The sequence below is a fragment of the Harpia harpyja genome, chromosome Z, assembly GCF_026419915.1.
Source record: "Harpia harpyja isolate bHarHar1 chromosome Z, bHarHar1 primary haplotype, whole genome shotgun sequence".
Lineage (NCBI taxonomy): Eukaryota > Metazoa > Chordata > Aves > Accipitriformes > Accipitridae > Harpia > Harpia harpyja.
The window spans coordinates 8645342-8666405 of NC_068969.1; the positions used below are offsets into that span (position 1 = coordinate 8645342).

Below are 21064 nucleotides of genomic sequence, written 5' to 3' on the forward strand. Positions count from 1 at the left end.
GGAACACACATATGCACCAATTCTTGCTAATCTTTAAATTCTTGATAGTTTCACTGGCAATGGCTTTGTAATTATCAGGCTAGTAATCTATCATTTAAAACCTGAATCTGAAATTAGATTTGGGAATGGAAAATAGAATAAAGGAGGTTTTTTTTTTCCCCCAATTGAGATAAGAATATAATTTCTTTTCACAAAATATTCCCATTGAATGCCTATAATCATGAAATATGAAGATGGAATTACCTGGCTCTGTCAAAGAATTTGCCAGTGTATGCCATTCCACATGCAGCACCAAGACCCTGACCAAGAGATCCAGTAGCCACATCAGTGAATGCTTGTCTCTGAGAATAAAAAGACAATTATTTTACAGTTAAGAAACAGAGGAACTAGATTCCAGTGCTAGAAGATGGTTCAACATACATCAAAATTCAGCTTCTTGGCCATAACAATATAGTGCAATTCCCTCCAAATCTTGCCTGTTCCCCTTCTTTCCCTGCAATGCATATACCTTGATGATCAGTGTCACAAGCTAACTAGGCTCTCTGAGAGGGAATGCTACCTATGGCCCAGCAATTTCTCAGCTATGCCTTGGATGCCAACAGTTAAGAATTGATGGTTTTGTGTAAAAAAGAATCAATTGAAACAACTGGCTGGGAATGGAAAGACCAATGAAGTGACCAAACTGGATATAAACTCTTCAAATACCTTAAAGCTTCTTGAAGGATGAGAAAAGCCATGCTGGAACTTTATATAAACCTTTTTTAAATGGAAAATATTGACAAACAGGACTGTAGGGGAACTTTACTACAACAATAAAGCTCGTTTTTACATGTTCATTCAAACACAGACACTGATTCAGTTGTGAAGCCATAAATATCATCATCCTTCTTATAAGTCTTTATTTTTCTTGTTCTGTAGCTGGCAACCAAGAATTGCTGCAAAATACATGCACTTCTTGTTTTACAGAAAACACCATCTTATATCAAGGTTATGAGCACTCACTGGTACTGGGTGTCCTTCTAAGACAGAATCAATTTTCCTCAAGTTCAGTAATTCTGCTTCTTGTAGAAAGCCAGCCTCTGCCCAAACAGAATATAAAATTGGTGCTGCATGACCCTAGAAAGAAACATAAATTTTAAACAAAGCACAAGTTCCACAATATCCTAGTATCAAAGCAAAATTCTACAAAGCTGACAAACCCTGGTAGCAGGTTCTTACATCCACTAAGAAAGCATCGAACTATAAAACAATTTTACACACAACATTCACACTGATGCTTTTTTCCAGTGCCCCATGCCCCTGCTTAGAGCACCCCAGATAGCTGACTACAGTTAAGACAGAAAGAATGCAGCACTCTCGAGGGCTATTTAGGATGTCCTCAAGAAAATCAACATGGGAGAGTAAGAAGGCCTCTCTCAGCCATGCAGGTCCAATTCAGAAAAGTAGTTTTGGTATCCAAATAAAAAACCTTGATTCAATTTGCTTAGGTACGAGTTTTAAGAACAGAGCACTGTTAACTAAACCAGTAAGCAGATGCATGAGCAAGTATTATCCCATTAGAACTTCTTCAATACATATGAATTCAAAGTAAGATGCAGTGAGTGACAACAGGCAAAATTTTAAGCTTTATACACTCAGATCCTTGCAGCCAGGTCCATATGGACAACTGCAAAGTAGTAGTCATCTTCAACCCATGGAGTCATTAGGAGTCAAAAAAGCATGCAAAAGCTTGAAGCCATTTACCAGCTCCGGGCAGAAACCCTGATTAATTAGACAGAGGTAAAGCAAACGTGAAGAAGCGACTCTCTCTTATTGTTTGCCACCTCAGCATTAGCTGCTTGCTTCTCATCCAATTACTTATTTCAGAATGGCAATCAGAAGTGGCAACAGTTGTTACATCCAATGCAGGGATATACACCATCAGCTATGCAGCCCTATTGTAAGACACCATGTGAGGAACTCTGACTCAGAGATGGAACTTGCCTCACTGGAATACTTCATCTGCCAGTTTTTACATCATTATGTTTTCTGAAGGCCCCTCAACTGCCTTTATGTCATATGATCAAAATGTCCCTTGTGATTTGCAAGGGCACAATGCAAAAGGGGAGAGAAACACTAATGGCTAGTCCAGATTGTGGTTTTATGTGTTTTCTGAACCACAGTGGCTTCAGAAGTAGTATTGACTTTAACATCATATTGGCACAGCAGGAATGCAAACTACCCACTAACCTACCATAACTGTTTCATACAATGCTCCCTGAAAAGCTGACAGTAATTAGTGCACATTGTGATGTGACTACAGGCATAACAGCACAGCTGCATTTAACAAGTAGAGCACCAAAGCTAACTGCAACTTACTCATTAGAAAATTGGTTATGCCAAAATAAAACAGATGTTAATATTTCTTGACAGATTCTATAGACAATATAGTAACATTTATTATTTAATATTAGAACAACTTAACATAGTGAAGTTAAGACTTATCAAGACACACTATACAGACACTTTTTAATTATTTTTGACTTATGCTACACCTTAACTCAACCAGCTTTTGTCTTTCTGAAGTAGACAAATTCCAACCTCTCAAATATTTCCAACCGACTTCTGTGTAGATGCAAGCATAAGTAAGCACAAGTCAAGGAAGACAAGTCAATTTAATTTACAGACAGACAGCTCTTCACTAGCAGACTGCAAGAGTATAACATAACAGTTATTTTACCTTTGAAAGAACAAACCGGTCGTTGCTGGCGTTTCTGGGATCTTGCACTTTGTATCTCATGGTATGGAAAAACAGCACAGACATAATCTCTGCTGCACTGCAACATGATGTAGGGTGGCTACAAGTCAAGACAGACCCAAGATTACCACTTCTCATTATTGTTTGCTCAGAACCATATCTTTAAAATATCACTTAACCAGTCTCCTACTCCTCAGCATTAAAATACACAGTCTTAAGTGTTTTTGATAACCCATCCCATCTACCATTACCCCAATGCCAATTAGTAGTACTTTGAGACAAAGGGAGCCTTCTTATCTAGTTGAAGTGGACGTTAAAAGATAGACCCTGGTGACAGCTCAAGGACATATCTTCTAGAGCTCTCAGTTCTTCTTCATGACAAGGAACACCACCCTAATCGGTGACCGTGAAGCACAGGAAGCAGTATGACCCTGTGCCTGAAATCATACTCTACTAATTTATCTGACAGCAGAAATTTACACTGATGCAGAGAAAACAAAGACAGCTTTCCACAGTACTTTAGCCACTCACTGAGTGAAGGAATTAAAAGCATGGCATCATGACTTGTTCAGGCCCAGTTGCACAGGCAGGGATTGGTAACACAAGATTAACTTTTGCAGAAAGTTCTGGAACATTTAGAACTGTGTAACATAGGTACCATTTTATTTTACCATGTCAGAGCTGATAGAACTAGAATTTCTAGAGAGAGCATTAAATAATACAATTCTTGTATTTCATCTTCTACTGAAAATGGACACAGAAATACTGTCTCCAGTAAACACCTAGACACACGTTGTAAAATACCAATTTGCTTAATCTCTGGCTAAGAGAGGAACCAACATTTTCTACATGTACATCTATATCAGTTTGAAATACTGAACTGGTTGGTTTATCAAACATTTATAAGTATCTGGGATAGTCTCTCCCATTGAACTATCTGGGACAACTTTTGCAACAATTTTCAACAGCAGCACAAATTAATACTTCAACTATAACTTGCTTTAGAAACACACAGGCCCGTTTCAGAAGCAACTATGCCATATAGTACCAATAAGTGAACATAAAGTTACATGAAAGGGGTTATTCCCAAGTGGCAAATATTAAGTTATTCCAACACAAGGTATATTTCATTTGAAGTGTAATAGAAGGGTATACAATTACTTTTATTTATCTACATTACTGTAATTTAAATAATGATCACTGTAGTTCTTATGCACCTTGAAGGGATGGCACTACTTGACCACTTGAGTGTATCAGCCTTCGCTTTTCACTTGCAATAAAGCTTAAAAGGGGTAAGGAGGCTCTTGAAAAACCTTTATTGAGTGCGGAAATTAGCATTTTTCAGATTTTACTGGTGTAAACGGGATCATTCTTGACATCAGTGGTTGCTACTGAAGTACAGGAAAGTGAATAATGAACAGTAAGAAGGTTATGGCTGCAGAAATCTGCACCAGCTTTGAAAATAATTTGCAGTCACATCTCACTTTCTCTTCTACCAATGTTTATTTTTCATCTTTAACACAACACTCTTAAAATATTTGACCCTACTTGTAAAACAGGACAAACTTACTATGAAAGTGTCACATTTCGTTTCCCGCATGTACATTTACCATGCATGTTAGGATTAGACAACACTTTCACTAGAACTTTAATCCAAATATTCTCTTCTGGTAGTAGTAAACCTTCCCTCCCAACATCCCCAACAGTGCTGTAATAAGAATAAAAACATGCAAAACACTAGCAAAATATGAATTACGGTTAGTGTCCAACCCTTAGTAAGTACTCGCACACAGGGAACCAAAAGAATTAGCTTTAAACCATGGTTCAAACATATTAGTAAATATTTATGTATTTGAGTTAATCAATAAGCCTTACATGCTTGTTTAAAGCTTTCATTCCTTTAATTTTATTAACTTTATACTTAACCATACTTCTATGAACTCCTGGTCTTGGTAAAAAAAGTTTTAAACAACCTAAAATGGTAGCATGTGGAAATAAAAAAAAAAAAAGTAGAAAAATTTAATAAGTTACCTGAAAACTGGGGAAAAAAAATAAAAACAAAACTTGTTAAAACTACAGGTTAATTAAATGACTTCCTACTAATAGAAATTACCCCAAATTTAACTACATATCGGATACCAGAAATCATTCTAAAAATCAACTACACAATTTACTTAAATACAGCCATCTTAACTACATCTACTGGTCTTCTTATTAGCTCATACTTTTCTAATAAGTTCTGTTAAAAGAATTCCTTGTTAAGCCTAGCAAAGTGTATTTGGATTACTTGTACAAGGGGAGAAAAAAAACCACAGCAAGTCATCGCCACTATTCTCACACAATCATCCACATTTTGTTCCCGATTGATAAACAACCTAGAACTTTGTGGTGGTGGTCCGATTAACACACTTGTCTGCCAGGTAGCTTCTGCTGAAGAACTGCCTTAACTTTAGTAGGAAACCAAACTAAAGTACATTAGAACACTGAAATCCTGGATCCACAGAAATTAAGAGTAAAATAATTACTCCAGCATAGTTTTGCAGGGGTTTTTTTATTACTTGCATCAATTTATATTAGCTCCAGCTACACACATCTACACATTTCAACTAAAAAGAATAGTGGTGGAATGTTAAAATGGAATACTGAGTGAAAGACAAAAGCTAAAAAATTGAAGGAGAAGATAATCTGCAACAAGTGATCATACCACATGTTATGAAACTTAACTGCCTCTTAAAGACACCCTTGCAACTTCCACTATTTAGAATGTAACCATCTAATTCTAGGAAGCCAGGCACTGTTTCAAAACTGCAGAAATTTATCATCAGCTACAAAAGAGACTCTACCAGTTTTGATGAAAATGTCTGCACTACTTACCTAAAAGAAAAACTTCTTCCACGCCCAAAAGCAAGTATGTTCAATCTTTACAACTAACAATCAATTTTTTTCCCCAACTAAGGCATTTTAAGCACAAAACTTTTTTCCAGATCACTGAATTTTTCCACTACGGCTGGTAAAGTACTCAAAGTGATATGTTCGGGCATCTTCAGGATCAGACTACCTTATCTTTTAGCTCTTGTCCAGACAAAGGCTGTACTTCCTTTAACAGAAGTTAGTACAAGTAAAGTTTGCAAGAACTGGTGTGTCAGATCTACCACTTGTGCTACAATATATGCCACAGTTTACAGAAATTACTTCCTTGAAAGAAGTAGGCGGGTCCTGTTTTGTTTGAAGTGCTTTTATTGCAAGTATTTCCTTCAGTTTTACAAACTACACCTTTAACAAACGCAAATTTCCTTAAAGTCAATGCAAGCATAACAATTTTCTTAATTAACTGTAAACTTCTGTTGCATTCAAACATCTTTCTACACTCTTAGTTTATACCAGCAATTTAAGCAAAGCTTACTATCTCATTCAGGTTTTGGAAAACCACAACCAGGTTGTGTAAAAATTTCTGACTCTACACAACCCTAGTGCTAGAATAAGATAGAGTGATTAATGAAATGCCTTTGTGCAAGAAGTACTCAATATTGTAGCATACACGAACCAGGAATAAAAAGCTTAAGTAAAATTACTTTTACTGTTGCTTCATCAGTATGGGGAGAATAGTTTTACTATTGAATTTTACAGACCACAGAAGAGAAGCAAAGGCTGTAGCAAGACCCTTATTCTTCAACAGCACATCAGACAAAACGGAGGAATCATTTTATCTGTAGATAAGACAACTGATACCATACATCTCTGTGGCCTGCTTAAAATACACACTAGAAGCTCAAGACTGAAGCCCAAGCTCTACTAAGTAGATTTAGCACAATTTTTCTTACCTACGATTTCACACAGGCTTGTATAATACTGCCTGCACATTGTAGCTTGGAAACAAATCAAGAATTAAAAGAGCAATTGTTGGGTATCCTGTACTTCTCTCTCCAAACTGGACCAAACAAGCTACAGCTTTGTAAAAACCCACTCCTACAGCTAGCTGAGAGGTTCCTTGTGTCCCAACACTCCATTTTACAGCAAGAACCAAAGCAGCGTTTTCATTTGCTCTATGCAAAAGGAACGAGTAAAGTTCAGTTTCTGTATGCTTTGAGAAAGAGCCATGTGAGGTAGCCCATGCCAGACACAGGATGGAATGTGTGAGGCAATCCAAAGAAGCAGCTTTAAAATACTTTAGACACCACCTTTCTCCACACAAACCTCAACATCCAAAGGATTCCTTCAGGTTTTTGGGTTTTTTGTTTTTAAAACACTACAGCCGCTTTCAAAGAGGTCCAAAGGAGGAAATTGCAACAAGATGGGATATATTAAAAAAAAGAAGAAAAAAGAAAAAAGGAAAAAAAAAAAAAAAAAAGGCCAGCATTCTATATGGAAGCGCTCAAATGTATTATTCAAGCAGAAAAAGTGGCTTTAATTTTACACGAGTAAAAGCGGATTGTTTGCAGAGATTTTTTTCCATAGGTAAAGCACGATCAAAGGAAGGATAACCCTGGAATCTGCACACATCAGAGCCTACGCTAAATCCTGTCCAGAGGCCTGAATAAACTGCCCATTTGAGACCGCGGGCATTTCACAGATAATCCCACTTGGGCTCACTTGAAATTCTGTGCAGAATTAGTTCCAACTGACGGGCACGAAATGAAAAAGAAACCGCTTGTGCCTCAGGCACAAATTCTTTGGTTTTCAGTCCTGCATCAACTTAGCATTCCCGGCCTCTCTCCGCAGTCACAACACCCGCCGGACCCGGCGACCGACGTGGCCCGCGGCGGGGCGGCTGCTGCCCCCGGGCTGGGCCGGGCCGGGCCGGGCGGGTCCGGGCCGCCTTCGGCCGCGGGAGCCCCGCACCTCACCGCGCTCCTCGCCACTGCCGCCATTTCCAGATGTAGCACCTCCACATCGAGCAGCTTCGCCAACACCCCCGACGTGCCGGGGGGGTTGTCGGGGCGGGTAAAGGGGATTTGGCCGCGACCCCCGCGGTATCACGCCCCCCCCGCGCTCGGGCTCCCTATCCCGCGCAGCGCACGTCCCGCCCCGGGGCCGCCTCAGCCCTCCCGCCCAGCCGCGGGAGGCACGGATGGACCCCCAGCATCCCCGCCCGCTCGGTATGCTGCTGCACAACGGGCAGAAAACAGAGAGCGGGGGTGGGGGGCGGCTCTACCCTCACCGGTGTGTCCCCAGGCAGCGGGTAAGGGGCTGAGGGAGCCCGGCGCAGCCCCTCCCAGCGGCACCCCGCCTCGGCCTCGCCGCTGAGCGGACGCACGACCCTCGATGCGGGTGGGGATGCTGACCGGCGGGGCGGGCACCGCGGGGCCGGTCTGCGGCCGGGGCTGGGGCGCAGCCCGCCTGCCTCACTCACCCGGAGCCGGCCGCGGTCGTGGCTTTGATGGAGCTGATGCGGAGCCGGTTGGCCGTGTCCTTGAGGGCCTGCAGGGTCTGTTGGTCGGGCTTGTGGTAATCCTCCATAGGGGCGAATTGGGAGGGCCGCGGCGACAGCGGGGCTCGGGCGGCGGTGGCACCTGGGGCTGGGCAGGGACGGCGGCGCTCCGCGACGGCTGCAGGCAGCGCGCCTCAGCCGGGCCGTGCGGTGGGGGCGGAGAAAGAGAGGGAAGGGGCAGCCGCCCCGCCTGCCGCCTGCGCCGGACCCGGCCGCGCACACCGCCGCGGCCGCCCGCAGGAGGGGAGGGGCGGGGCGGGGCGGGCCCGGACCGGGCGGCGCGGCGCGGCCTGGCGGAGCCGCCGGCTCCCCCTGCCGGCGCCAGCAGGCGGCTCTGAGCGCCCGCCCCTGGCCGCGCGCAGGCGCCGTTGCCGCCATTTCGCTCCCCCGCCTGGCAGCCGGTGAGAGGGCGGCGCGGCGGCCCCTCCCGGCCGTGCGCGGTAAGTGGGGGAGGCCGGGGGGCCGGAACCCGCCGGGCTGAAGGGAAAGGGCTCTCACTCACGCTTTTCCACTGTTCAGACGCTGTTGGGTAAAGCTAGTTGAGAGGGTTTCCACCTCAAGCCTGGTCCTGGCAGTAAAAGAATGTCACTGCATCCAATGCCTCTTAGCCGTAACCTTGATCCTCTACACAGTCAGGAGAAATAGTAACAGATTGACCCTGTATGACTTCCTTTCAAGAAATAATTACTATTTCTACAGTATGCGTTTAAAAATTTGACAAATACAGAGACTTTTGCATGAAAGATTGACTTCAGTCAGGAAATACATTTTCTCTAGCAGTTCTGAACACAATGACATTACAGCTACAGACTTAACTAAGCAAGCTAAATATTTTGTATTTGTTCCAGAAAGCTCGAGCAACACTACAAGTCACAATCTGAAAGAAAAAAAGAAAAAAAGTTTAAACAGAAGGAAAAAAAAAAATCAAATACTTCACATCTTGCTCATGAAACCTGGTATTCCTGCACTGCACTCTCCCTGTATTTCAGTGTTCTGTCCACTGGTAGTTTGTCCTGGAAGCCGTATTACATCATTTAAAAATACTAACATATTTTAAAATCTGTTTTAAATGTAAACTGTTGCATCCAGTGAACTAGTGCTATCATCATCTAATCTCAGAAGACACTAGTGATGTGTACCATTTACATGAAAAAAACTAGACCTTCGTCTTCAAGAGTGTGAAGACTTTGGGTTTCAGTAACAAAGGCAGGCACCTGTAGTTACAGAGTATCTATCCACACTCACTTGGCAAATTGCAGCCAAGTAAGGTGAAACTCTTAAAAAGGTAAGATAAAACTTTCTTCCATAAACTAACCAGTTTATTGGAAGAGATAAAAGCAGACACCATTGCCTTAGCTTAACTGTTTTCTTAAACTGCTACATCAGTTGCCTTTTCAAAAATCCTTTTAATAAAAAACTCAGAAGAAAAACTAGACTGGAAATAGGCTATATGCCAGAAAGAAGGAAAAAACAGAGCCAAACGACCAAAATTGACAGTAGCAAAGTGCAGAGTTCATTTTAGAGAGAACTATACAAAGGTTAATTGCTGCAACTGCCATTTGCTAGGCTCCAATTTATATTCTACTTTAAAATAATTAGGTAGGCCAACTACTTTATTTTCTTTTTGCAGAACCAGTTACCCAATCTTTTAATTTCAGTAATACACTTTGAAGTGATATGGACAGCAAAATTGGGATGTGGAAGAGCCTGATGAGAATCGCATAGGCCTTGGTTTGAATTTAGGAACTCTGAAGACATGGCCTATAAAGCCAAGAGCTTCCAATGGCAGAGCAATGCCCCCTTAGCGCAGAGAACCAAGAACTGAAGTTGTTAATGCACTTCAAGGGTCATTGTGCAGATCTGCTACTGTCTTAAGGTACAGAAAGACACATCGTATACCCTGTAACATGCTATGACTAAACAGCAACTTGGAAGTTAAATAATACTTGATAGCTAGAAATTAGCTAGTTGTGTAGGAAATCATAGCAAAGAGATCCTAGCTGAGGGAACACAGAAAAAAGACTGCCAGGCATGGTGGAGGCAGTCAACAGCCATTCTTAGTAGCAGTTTCTCCACAATATTCCTGTTGAATTCCACTTCAGTTCAACAATACACAGTCTTCTTTTGTCCTCCTGCAGCTATGATGCCCAAAGGAATATGGTCAGTAGGGGACTATGAAAAATCTCAAGAGTTACAAGCAGCATCTACAAGAGAATTACTGATTTAGGGCTTCTCCTTTTCAGATTTTCAACAATAAAACCTTCCTTAACTATTGGAGAAATAACAATAAATTCAAACCTTAAGTTCCCCATAAAAGATCCCTAACTAAACCTTATATATGCTGTACACCAGCAAACATCTTGCTAGGGATCTGGCTGTGCCATAGCCTCAAATAGGCCTAAAATCAGTCTAATCTTGTAGAGTGGGAGTTACCAACCTCTTTGAGCAAGTTACACAACTTTCCCTCTTCTCCTTTGTCCTTCCTTGCATCCTTTCTACTACCTATTAGCCTTTCTCAAGGCAACACCATGCTTGATTCTGTCTGCAGCCATATGGTCAGAAGGCAAGTCTAAAGTAGCTTGAACCAGAAGTACCGTCCTGCATCAAATCTCGTGATCATCGCTGCTCGCTGTGCTTTCACTTGCCCTGTAGAGCAGTCTCAGAAGTCATGAACTGGATTCCTTTCAAATAAAGATGAAACAGAAGATTCAGTCTGAGAAAGCAGCTAATACACCCCAGCCATTAATAAGTATTCAGTCCAACAGGACAGACAAGAGCTAGTCTGGAGCTGAATTCAAAAACATACAGTGCAGATGTTGAGTCTTCAGCACTGTCTCATGTGCTCTATAGACCTGCTATACTGGAATCTCCTACCTGCTGATGTAGATGAAGCCACAGAACCATGTTACTAGCACAGCAGCATTTATTAGCTTGAGCTCTGCTCTATGCTTACTGATTAAGAGCAGTTGTTAAAATACTGGCTGTGCTAGGGAAATGTATGACAGTTTTTGTATTACCCCTGCTGTTTAAACACTGTTCTTTAGACAGATGTTGAAATCTGGCTCAACCACCATCTCAGTGACATTGATAACTTCATGTCAGTTGAGCGAGGTTAAGCAGGATAACGGTCTACCCTCATCTGTGGTTTAGAAGAGGTGCATAGACTAAATTCTTCAACTGAGACCAAGCATAAGTGCAATAATGGCTACAATGCCAAACTCCGCAGTATTTAGTGTTGACTAAAAATAGATTAAGAAAACATGGCTGTACACCCTTCCAATTTCAGCTGCAGGCAATAAGTTTCCAAAAAACTTCCAAACCCTGTTTACATCAGGAAACAAAAAGCTTATTTTAGAAATATGGGTACTTAATCTTTCTGGATAGCTAATAGTATCTGTAAACACAGTAGGGAAGTATCATAATGGAAGCAGATACCATAACAATCAAGTAATTTCTACACTACATTTTTGCTTCTAATAGTTTAATTTACTCTATGTTTTATGTATATAGAGTGTGATTAAGATGTAAGCATTGCCAGCCTGTTACTGTTTTTCTCTGCGTACATCACTGGTAGCGGCAAAGTAAGGTAACAGTCAACTAAAACAGAGTTCAGTCACTCCCTGCTCCTCAGTCAACATCCTTTTTTTCCCCTCACAGTTCTTTCAAATATACACTGACTAGATCATAGCCTCAATTTTGGCTTTATTGGTCCAGGCTGATTTCATTCTTTGGCTGAAGAGTAAGGCCTGTGATCAAGTCTCTGTGATTACAGTGAAAATGCGTGCACTCTTAAATCTTCATTGTAAGGATGGCTCCCTAATAAACTGTCTCCCAAGTGTACTGTAGCAATAGCAATCTCAACTGCCTTCTCAGGCTGGACATATGGTGCTTTCTTTTTTCCCCTCCTGTAAGAAAATAAGGGGGATGATCTGGATAAGACCAGTATTACTATGGCTCACAACTTACTTTGTTTCCTCCATTGTTATCTGGATGGTAGAAAGACTTTAAGATAGACTTAGCTTAGATAATGTCATTGGGAGATTACTGCCTGCAACTCACCCTCCTTTCCCTGAATCCTCATGCCAAATGCTTATTTATGGTATTGTGTTGTTAAAACAGCAGCTCAAGCATACACAGGATGAAATTCCACCTTGTGTCAGTGCCTCCACTTTGATCTAATGGACTGGCATGTTACTTCTGCAACTTTGACCAAGTGTGATGGACTGTAAAGCAATAGCTAAAGTCATGGTATATATTGTGTACAACAGTCAACATTTCTTCCACATTCTTGGCATTTGCCTCTAAACCCACATACAATATGATTAAAACAAGGATGCAAACGTATGGACAAACAGTCTTGCTTCAGTATATGCAATCACATCTCGTTAGCTTCAGTATTAACTACTAGACTAGACAGCTTCTCAAATACATAGGACAATTGGATTTTTCCATCCCCTCCTCCACATACTTCACAGACAGGGCATTATGTGCAGGAGAAGCATGGAAGCTGAGCTATGGCTGTCATTTGCTGAGATACTGCAAAAATGCATTGCTGACATAAGTGCATGCAACCCTGTTTACCAGAGCAGGAGCTGCATGCATTCAGCACTGCTGAAATTCAGGCCATTTAGCTACCATGGGGCTATGTGCCCAATTTTGCCTTAAAAACTGTTCTCAAAAGAAATTCCAAAATCAAAGTCTACTAAGAACATCGAGTGGTTAGGTAGGTCATCACATACAAAATCCAAACAATAGCGAGTAAAAAAAAATGAGGCATGGGAGGAGACCAATGGGCTGTGCAATTGCAGTTTAAACACTGTACAGATTCCAAACTGAACTCCAATCTGCTGGCATGGATTGTAACTTTGCTAGTCTGAATACCTCCGTACAGTGTACTGTACAGGGTTTCATTTCATTTGCAGGGTACCTTAAAAAAGACACGTTATGCAGTGGAATTCCAATCATTGTAGTCTGATGTATGGGAATGCAATATATTCTCAGAACAAATGTGGTGCTGCAACTTTTCCAAAGATTCAGTCCATAGTGTCACATCTTACTCAAAATAAATTGTTCTTTTGTCAGTGATAGCAAGTGGTTTTAGTTAAGCACAAGTGTACACTCAAGTAAACACCCTGTGAAAAGAATATTCAGCAGGCTGTGAAATAACGATCAGCTCTGCAGTTCCCATTGGAGCATGAAAAACACTTTAAACATCCTTTAGTTTCCATAGAACAGCAGTTGTCTCTGCTACGCAAGCTACAAAGAGCTATAACCAGCAAGCTGAAAAATGCAAGGTTCTCATGCAGCACCTGATCCAGAATTATCCAGACAGGGCTTTGAAGTCCACAAGAACAAGATACAAGAAAAAGATGCATACATGCAGAATATATTCATAGTTCAGCTCAACTATAACCTTCTTTTCAGATACAGCTGACAAAGTAATCTGCAAAAGGAACAATGTTTATGGAAAGCTTCGTAACAGAACAAGCCATTTTTGAGCTACAGGCAGCCAAATGTTGGACAAAAAAAAAATTTTAACATCATAGTAATTTCTAGATTGCCTCTAAATAAAATGTCATTTAATTAAAAAAAACTGGAAAACAAACCAAAATTTGCAAAGTTTCCAAAATATTATGGCAATTTTATGATACATGAAAAATGTTCAGATTAAACCTAATAGGCCAAATCATTTGAGACAAGTTTTATACAAAGGGACTTTTTTTATCTCTATGTAACATGTAGGCTATCAGAGAAAAACCAAATCATTGCATGTCTTACACAGTTAAAAGGAATTCCATGACTGGTTTTGGCAATTGCTCTGCTGTTTGATGATATTTAGGGAAGTATTTCTGCTAGCAATGCAACAAAAATTACAATATTTAAATTGAAGTTTATAATGCTAGTACAGCAATATTTGAGGGTATTCAGATTAGTTTAATTTAACCAATTGCTAATATTAATATTATTTACAAAAATTTTGTAAATTTACAAACTGGATTTTCACTTATTGCAATTTCTTCCTATTATCTGTTAACATAAATATGAAATACTTATGTAGGAGGAGTTTGAGGCATTTGCCTGCATCTATGCTTGAAAGACCTACTGAATACATAAATGTTCCACAGTCGCTTCATTATGGTTGCTGTCTCTATTTGATTCTTAATAATCCAGCTTCCATAACACCTGCTTTTCAAACAAACTGGGAAGTTATTAGTCACTTTAGACTCTGTTTAAATGAATATCTGTATTCAAATAACTGAATTTGGTAAAATTAAAAGAATAAAGTTATCAACAATAATTTATGCCAATAAAAAGCTCTCAAACAGCAATGTTTTAATAGGTTGTGTAAATTTAGAAAGAAGGTAGGAGAGACAGCTATAATGACCAAATAAAGCAGGATTTATTTGTGCTGTAATGCATACGGAAAGAAAGAAACCGAAAGAAATTTTCTTCAGCTTGTCCTCTGCAACATGACAGGCTTTGACTATTCTTGCCCTTTGAAAGAACAGCTGCGTCAGAAGCCCTTCAAGAAGGGAACAGTTCAAGAATGGATGAGATGGATATATGCCAAAGCATTCTCTTATTATGCAGACCATTATGCATCACCAGCACATCCCTCCACATGTGCAAAAATAGTGACTTCAGTTATACATAGAACAGATTGTTCAACTAGCCTTCAGTAATAACATTATTTAGCTGCTAATGAGTTAAAAGTAAAAAAAAAAAAAAATTAAAAAAAAATCTCCAATTTCTGTACAACATGGCATCAAACCTTTCTGTAGGGGTTTCTGTTGTGGCAGGATTTTCCTATTCAGTCATTGGAAAGCAGAGATCTCTCCTTACAATAGGTGCCCTGTGTCTTCCATTTTGACGATTACACCAGGAGCAGGGTTTGCTGTAAACCACAACAGACTCTGTACACATCCGAATCCTGTAGGCTTTAATTTCACCCTTGTATCTCAATTGTGGTAAGTTTAAGATAGCAGAAGCTTCCTTTACAGCAATTTTGTTACATGGGAGAACTGTGTCCCAAGAGAACAGAAGCTAATTAATTTGATGCTTAAAAAGTAAACTAGAGAAGGCACTTAGCATTATCCATAAGTCTCAAGTCTAAATGAGAAAGTCAGATGGATAACCTGCTAAGCCTTTCCCATCCCTCTTCTGAACCACAAGAAGTAAAGCAGGATGTGCAAGCCATATGCTCTCTAAATTAAGACCACATACAGTTTCACATACATGAGACAGGCTGGGAGATCTTTGCTCTGTAGATACTCTTAAAGCTTCTTGACTTACTTATGAGGAGAAAAGAAATACAACTTGTGCATTTACATCACATACCTGCATGTTTTCAAGTAAGGCCTAAGGGCAAGTGCTTTCATTTCAGCCAGCATATAAAGCAAGCTTATTCTTTTGTGGTTATATTTCCCAAGGTTGATTTTGTAAAATGGAGCTTCTTGAATTTTAAAGAAAGGATTATGGTAGAAATATTTTTAAAGGTCTATTTAAAATGAAAGATAAAGGGCAACTAGGTATGAGCAGTCTTGTTCTATATAGCAGATTTTATGCTGTAATGTAAGGCCATCAAACAAGCATAAAAATTAGGTACTACCGTGAATCAGCCAACTCCATTATGCTGCTTCATAACTGGGGGTTAAAAAACCCCCACAGCAGACCTGGAAAATTATGTATTGCTACCTCAGGAATTAGAGCAGGGAAATCATGCCTAACCAGTCTGGTTTTGAACACACCCTGAAATATTCTGTATTCTTATAGGCAAACTGCATTTGAGCTTCGGGAATACCTGAAGACAACATACAGGAGTACAGAAACAAAACTGTAACTTAAATTCTTCTGTGCTTGAGGCAATACCTTCACAGGCCATGCTTGTCTCTCTACAATATTCCATTTCACATTTACTTACACTCTTTTGCTATTCCTTCTCTTGTTCACTTCTCAGTAGTCTTCTATTCACTGGTCCTTTCCCTTTCATTTTATTGCAAGTGCTCTTTCAAAAGTGCAGCAACTGGGAAAAACATTATCTCTTCACTGCCTGCTTTTCCCAATGCTTTTTGAACCTAATTAGGAGTCTCATATGAAGGATTCTAAGAAGTGAAAAATTGTTGCATAACTGACAAGGATGGCTTTACTTTTAACTGCCATATTTCAGTTACAGGTCTATCACTGAAGTTTAACTCTACTAAATGAGTACATCAGTTCAAAAGTAAATCCCGCAGTAAAATCTGGAAGAGAGAAAAAAGCTGATTCACACTTGAAGTTGTGTGAAGATAGGAGAGAAAAATTCCACTATTGGGCACTGAAAATAACTTTCAAAATTGTTTAGCATACATTACAATTTCTAATCTTTTGAATTTCAGATTAGGTCACTAAATTTAGAGAAATTTACCTCAGCTATACTAAAGACTGTATTTAGTGATTTGACTGCATCCTGTTCATAAATGAAGAAAAGTTGTATGAATAACAGGTTTCTTATCCTCTATACTAATATTAACTACCCCAGTATCTTGTATTGAGAATGAAGTATAGTTGAATCCTTACCAAATACATGAGTCCACTGACTTCAATTAATTTGGCCCATGAACATGAGCTACAACTTTATTTTAAAAGCCAGTTGTGTTATTTCATTCTGCAGGCCTGCAAATAAAATTTGAATTTTAGTGGATGAGTTTTAGGAAGCCTAACAGCTTACTCCTTGATTCTATCTAGTGCTGTATCACCATTGTAGTAGAGACTGAATTTATGCTCTCAGGCACTCTCAGAAAACATGACTGTGGAGCACACTCTAGCAAGAGAGAAAAGGCCAAAAATATTTTGGTATGCATAGTTTTTTTGTACTGTGCCTGGTTTAGTTGCAGCTACACATATTAAGGTAGAAGTATTATCTTATTTCCAAACCAAATGGGAGCACTTCATAGGAGTAACAGCAACCAGGAATACCTGGATCCAGAGAAGACAAAAAGGTTAACAGCATCAACAATGAAAAAATTACTTCCTCAGTATTGACCAAACAAGCAACACATCTAACATAGAATTTAAAGTTAGATTCTAGGCCTTAGCCATTTCCACTTTTTCTCAATTATCTAACAGTAAATCCATGACTTCTGTACTTGTTTTGTATGGTAGTCTTCTATTAGAAGAATCTGCTTTTGTATATAGTACAGGAGCCAGTTCAATATTAACTAGTAGAGCAGCAAATACCATTCTTCAGTGGCCTCTCCTGACATTTCGTATGCCTCGCAATCTTCAACTCTTATGGGTAGTTAGAATGGGAATAAGCATCTAGCTAAGATTAAGGGACTTCGGCATAAGGTCAAGATCTATTCCAACATAACTTCTGCTATGGTTTTCCTCCTCATCAGCTTCCCTATTTTACTTTGTGAAATTTGGATTAATCAGTTGCATGATACCAAACAGATACAGCAAGAGGACAACTGCAATTTCCAACATCTATGATCAAAGACCAACACTGGATTGAGCATCACATGCCATGTCTAGATGGATGAGAGGCGACACCATAAAAAAAAAAAAGTGATAAGGAAAGGCACTAAAACCAGTTACAGCTGTACTCCTAAGACAAGTGAACTTGCAGCTGCATTTCTTACTGTGAAAGGAAATTGGTCTGTTTATCAAATTGAAAATGCAAGCCTACTTACAGCAATACAGAGGATAGCCAGAAGCTGTTACAAGCAACAGATGCTATTCCCAACTGTCCTTCAAGCAGGCATGCTGCATTTTCTTTAGTGAAAAAATGCAATCTGGTTTTGCCCCCAGTATGAAGTAAGTAAGAAGTAAGAAACTTCTTCTGTGGAAAATATTAACCCTAAATAAAATCTGAACTTACCCTTCTAGCAGGCCACTATAGCTCTAGAAATAAAAGGAAACCTTTGAAGATTTTAGGAGGTGCTGAAACATTTGTTTTGAAGTTTTATTACAAAAATATATTTGCAAACATACAAAAGTTTGGATGAAAAAAATGCTCATTCTTAAACATTTATGCAATAACTTAATAACTGCAAACATACATAGGTGCTATAAAATCCATACCATACCAAAAATGTTAATGATGCAGTATCTACATTTATTGACTTAGAATTATTCTCATTCCGGTTTCCAGAAATCTTTCCTGAAGCCCCCCTTCCCCATGGTCTTCATATTGAAAGAACATGCAAATGGGTACAACTGGTGCATCCACAGAAGTGATAACACTCAGAAATTACTAAAAGCACATAATGTACATAGAAAAACGTAACTAACCATATACCCATACACTGAATAGATAAAAATAAATACACCACCAAATTAGAGATACTGCAATTTTTCCAACTTGAAGTGAAAGGAAGATATTGCATCTTAACATTTTTGTAACGTTGCCAGACAAAACTGAGGTGATATATATTGCACACATTCCTCATGTTAAGATATGCTGTACAAAGCAACCCAAATACCTGGCAAAAAGGTGGCTGATTTGTTTAGAGTACTTTTAAAAAACAAGAAGTCCCAAATTAAACTTTGTTTTCAAAAATATTTCAGAAATTATATCAGTGATTACACATGGCATAATGGGTTTCAGAAATATACCAAAATGAAGCAATCAGAAATGCAAGCAAAAATGAGATACATCCAGCAGCGTTTAAATATTATATTGAATATTTATACACAGAATTAAGCATTTTATAAGAAATCAAGATGAATCACTTAAATTTTTTTTTTTTTAACTTTATTCAATCATACTGCAAATCTTGTTTAATTTGGAAAGATATACTGCTTCTAAGTTAATAGCTGTTAGGCACCTTTCATAAAAACTTTGCACTATTAAATAACAGCAGATAAAGTCTAACTACAAAACTGAGAATTTTGATTTTCCTGAACAATTCAGCAGCTGTAGGTTTTAAAACTGTCTTTGATTAAGTCTGAGTTTGGTGTTTGGTTTTCTGTGTATGTGTGGTTTTTTTTTTTTTAAGTGACTTAACGCTAGCCACAAAACACATGCTTAGATAATACAATTAATTTGGGGAGTATATTCAAAACTAATAATCTTTTAATTCTCAGGTAAAATCCCATTAAGCCAGTAGTTTTACCAAACAAACAAACAAAAAAATCACTTGAAAATGGTCACAATTTCCTGCGATGACCCATGGTAACTTGCTACACACTAGTTATCCCTACATGCGGATAACGTGAATCAAGCACTTCAACAAGCTGGTAATTTTAGATTTATAAAAAAACGTTAAAATAATCAGGAAGAAAGTTGTTAAATAACACGGTCCACATTTAAAAAAACCTCAAATTTTACACTGTAGTTGAGCTTGTGTTTTACAATGCAACTTTTCATTGAAGAGGTTTATCTGTTAAACCTGCTACCCTGGCACTTGTCATAAGTCTCTGTGGTGTACTGGATGACACCTAGGTTGGTTCCAGTGTCTGTTGGCTACACATAGAGAGGTCAGAACAAACATGTGCAGGTGTTCAAGATGAACAGGTTTGCTTGTTGTAAAAATGCCTGCCTAGTAACTATGATTTCAACTCTGTTTCTTTTCCAATTCATTTTGAAAGTGTGTGGGGGGGAGTAAACCAATAATGTATTGCTACCAGTACACTACAAAAACAAAGTAGAGTAAGGATCTGCCAACTGCTTGTGGGTGTTCTGGGCAGCTGGAAACAACTTAAGGATATTCAAAGTAGAGTCAAACTCTCCTAACAGCATTGCTACTCTAAACAGTATTACTTCTGTCAACTGTGTATGACTGAAGAACTCAAAATACAACTCCTTCCTATCATTTCTATAGATCTTTGGATATGACTGTATTTAGCAAACAGTAGAAATATGCACTATCAGCTTCCAGTATTTCTATTCTTAGAAACTTTTACCAAATCTTCCTTTGAAGGAACTAGAAGCTGTCCATAAGAAGTCAGAAGTTATGGACTTCATCTTTGCTAAATCCAGATAAAAAACAATTCTCTATTTGGTTTAGGCTATCCATTTTTGTTTAGAGGAACTGCTCATTGGTTTGCCCCTTGTAGTGAAGCTTTTTCTAAAAAACCCAACAAAACAAATTAGTTTAGACCTTAGATCTAATTTGAGTCTCACTGTTTATGCACATACACAGTATTCTAACTCTAGAATTTATGTAGGAAGCTCCTATCTTCCTTAACAAGGCTGAGTTGATATTGCTGAATTCAAATGCTACCATTAAAGCCAATATATTTCTTGATGAATGTGCATGACATTAGAATCTTTCCCTGAATCTTGCACATTTTTCTAACAAAATACTATGTATTTTAACTGGAAACACTGAACTCAAAGGCTGAGAAGAGCTTTTCAGAAGGCAGGTAGTGCTAAACAAAATATATTTTTCACTAAAAAGCTATGAAAAAAACTAAAATAGATCAAATACATAAAAAAGTAAGTATTTGTTGTATCTAAAACATACCAATTTGTGAACAAGTCACAATTAAAGCTCAATTACTAGTTTCCAATGAAATGATCATGCACCTTGACTACGTCAACATTAACTAATCCTTAGGATATATATACATACATATATGTTGTAAGGAGCCAAACAATTTTCTTCTTCATATTTCAATAGTGCTTGAGGGAAAAGAAAGCAGCAGTGCATCATAATTCACTACAGATTATCTTTTTACTCAATAAACCAGACCTTTTCTACTGGAAAAGCAGCCTTTAAAACTACTATTGCTGGAAAAAGTTGGGACCTGAAGTCTTATTAATTACTTTTGCATGCCTTTAAGAAATAAATACAAGCCATGGGTAAACCAACACAGCAGCATAAGAAACTATAATTAGAAATTTTCTGATTTCAAATGGGAAAGTATCCAGTTAAATTCTTACATTAGTGAATAGTGAATTACTAAATCACATA

General features: G+C 38.9%; 1 protein-coding gene across 1 annotated transcript in view; it reads right to left on the bottom strand.

Annotated features, from left to right (window-relative positions):
• Positions 1–8406, bottom strand: part of TKT (transketolase) — a 28856-nt gene extending 20450 nt beyond the window's left edge. The window contains exons 1-4 of the mRNA XM_052778963.1: positions 8088–8406; positions 2720–2837; positions 1003–1116; positions 244–341 (exon numbers count right to left, since the gene is read on the bottom strand). Of these exons, the coding sequence (XP_052634923.1) occupies positions 244–341; positions 1003–1116; positions 2720–2837; positions 8088–8194 (437 nt within the window). The 5' untranslated portion in view covers positions 8195–8406. The remainder of the gene's footprint in view (positions 1–243; positions 342–1002; positions 1117–2719; positions 2838–8087) is intronic.
• Between the last annotated feature and the right edge of the window lie 12658 nt (positions 8407–21064).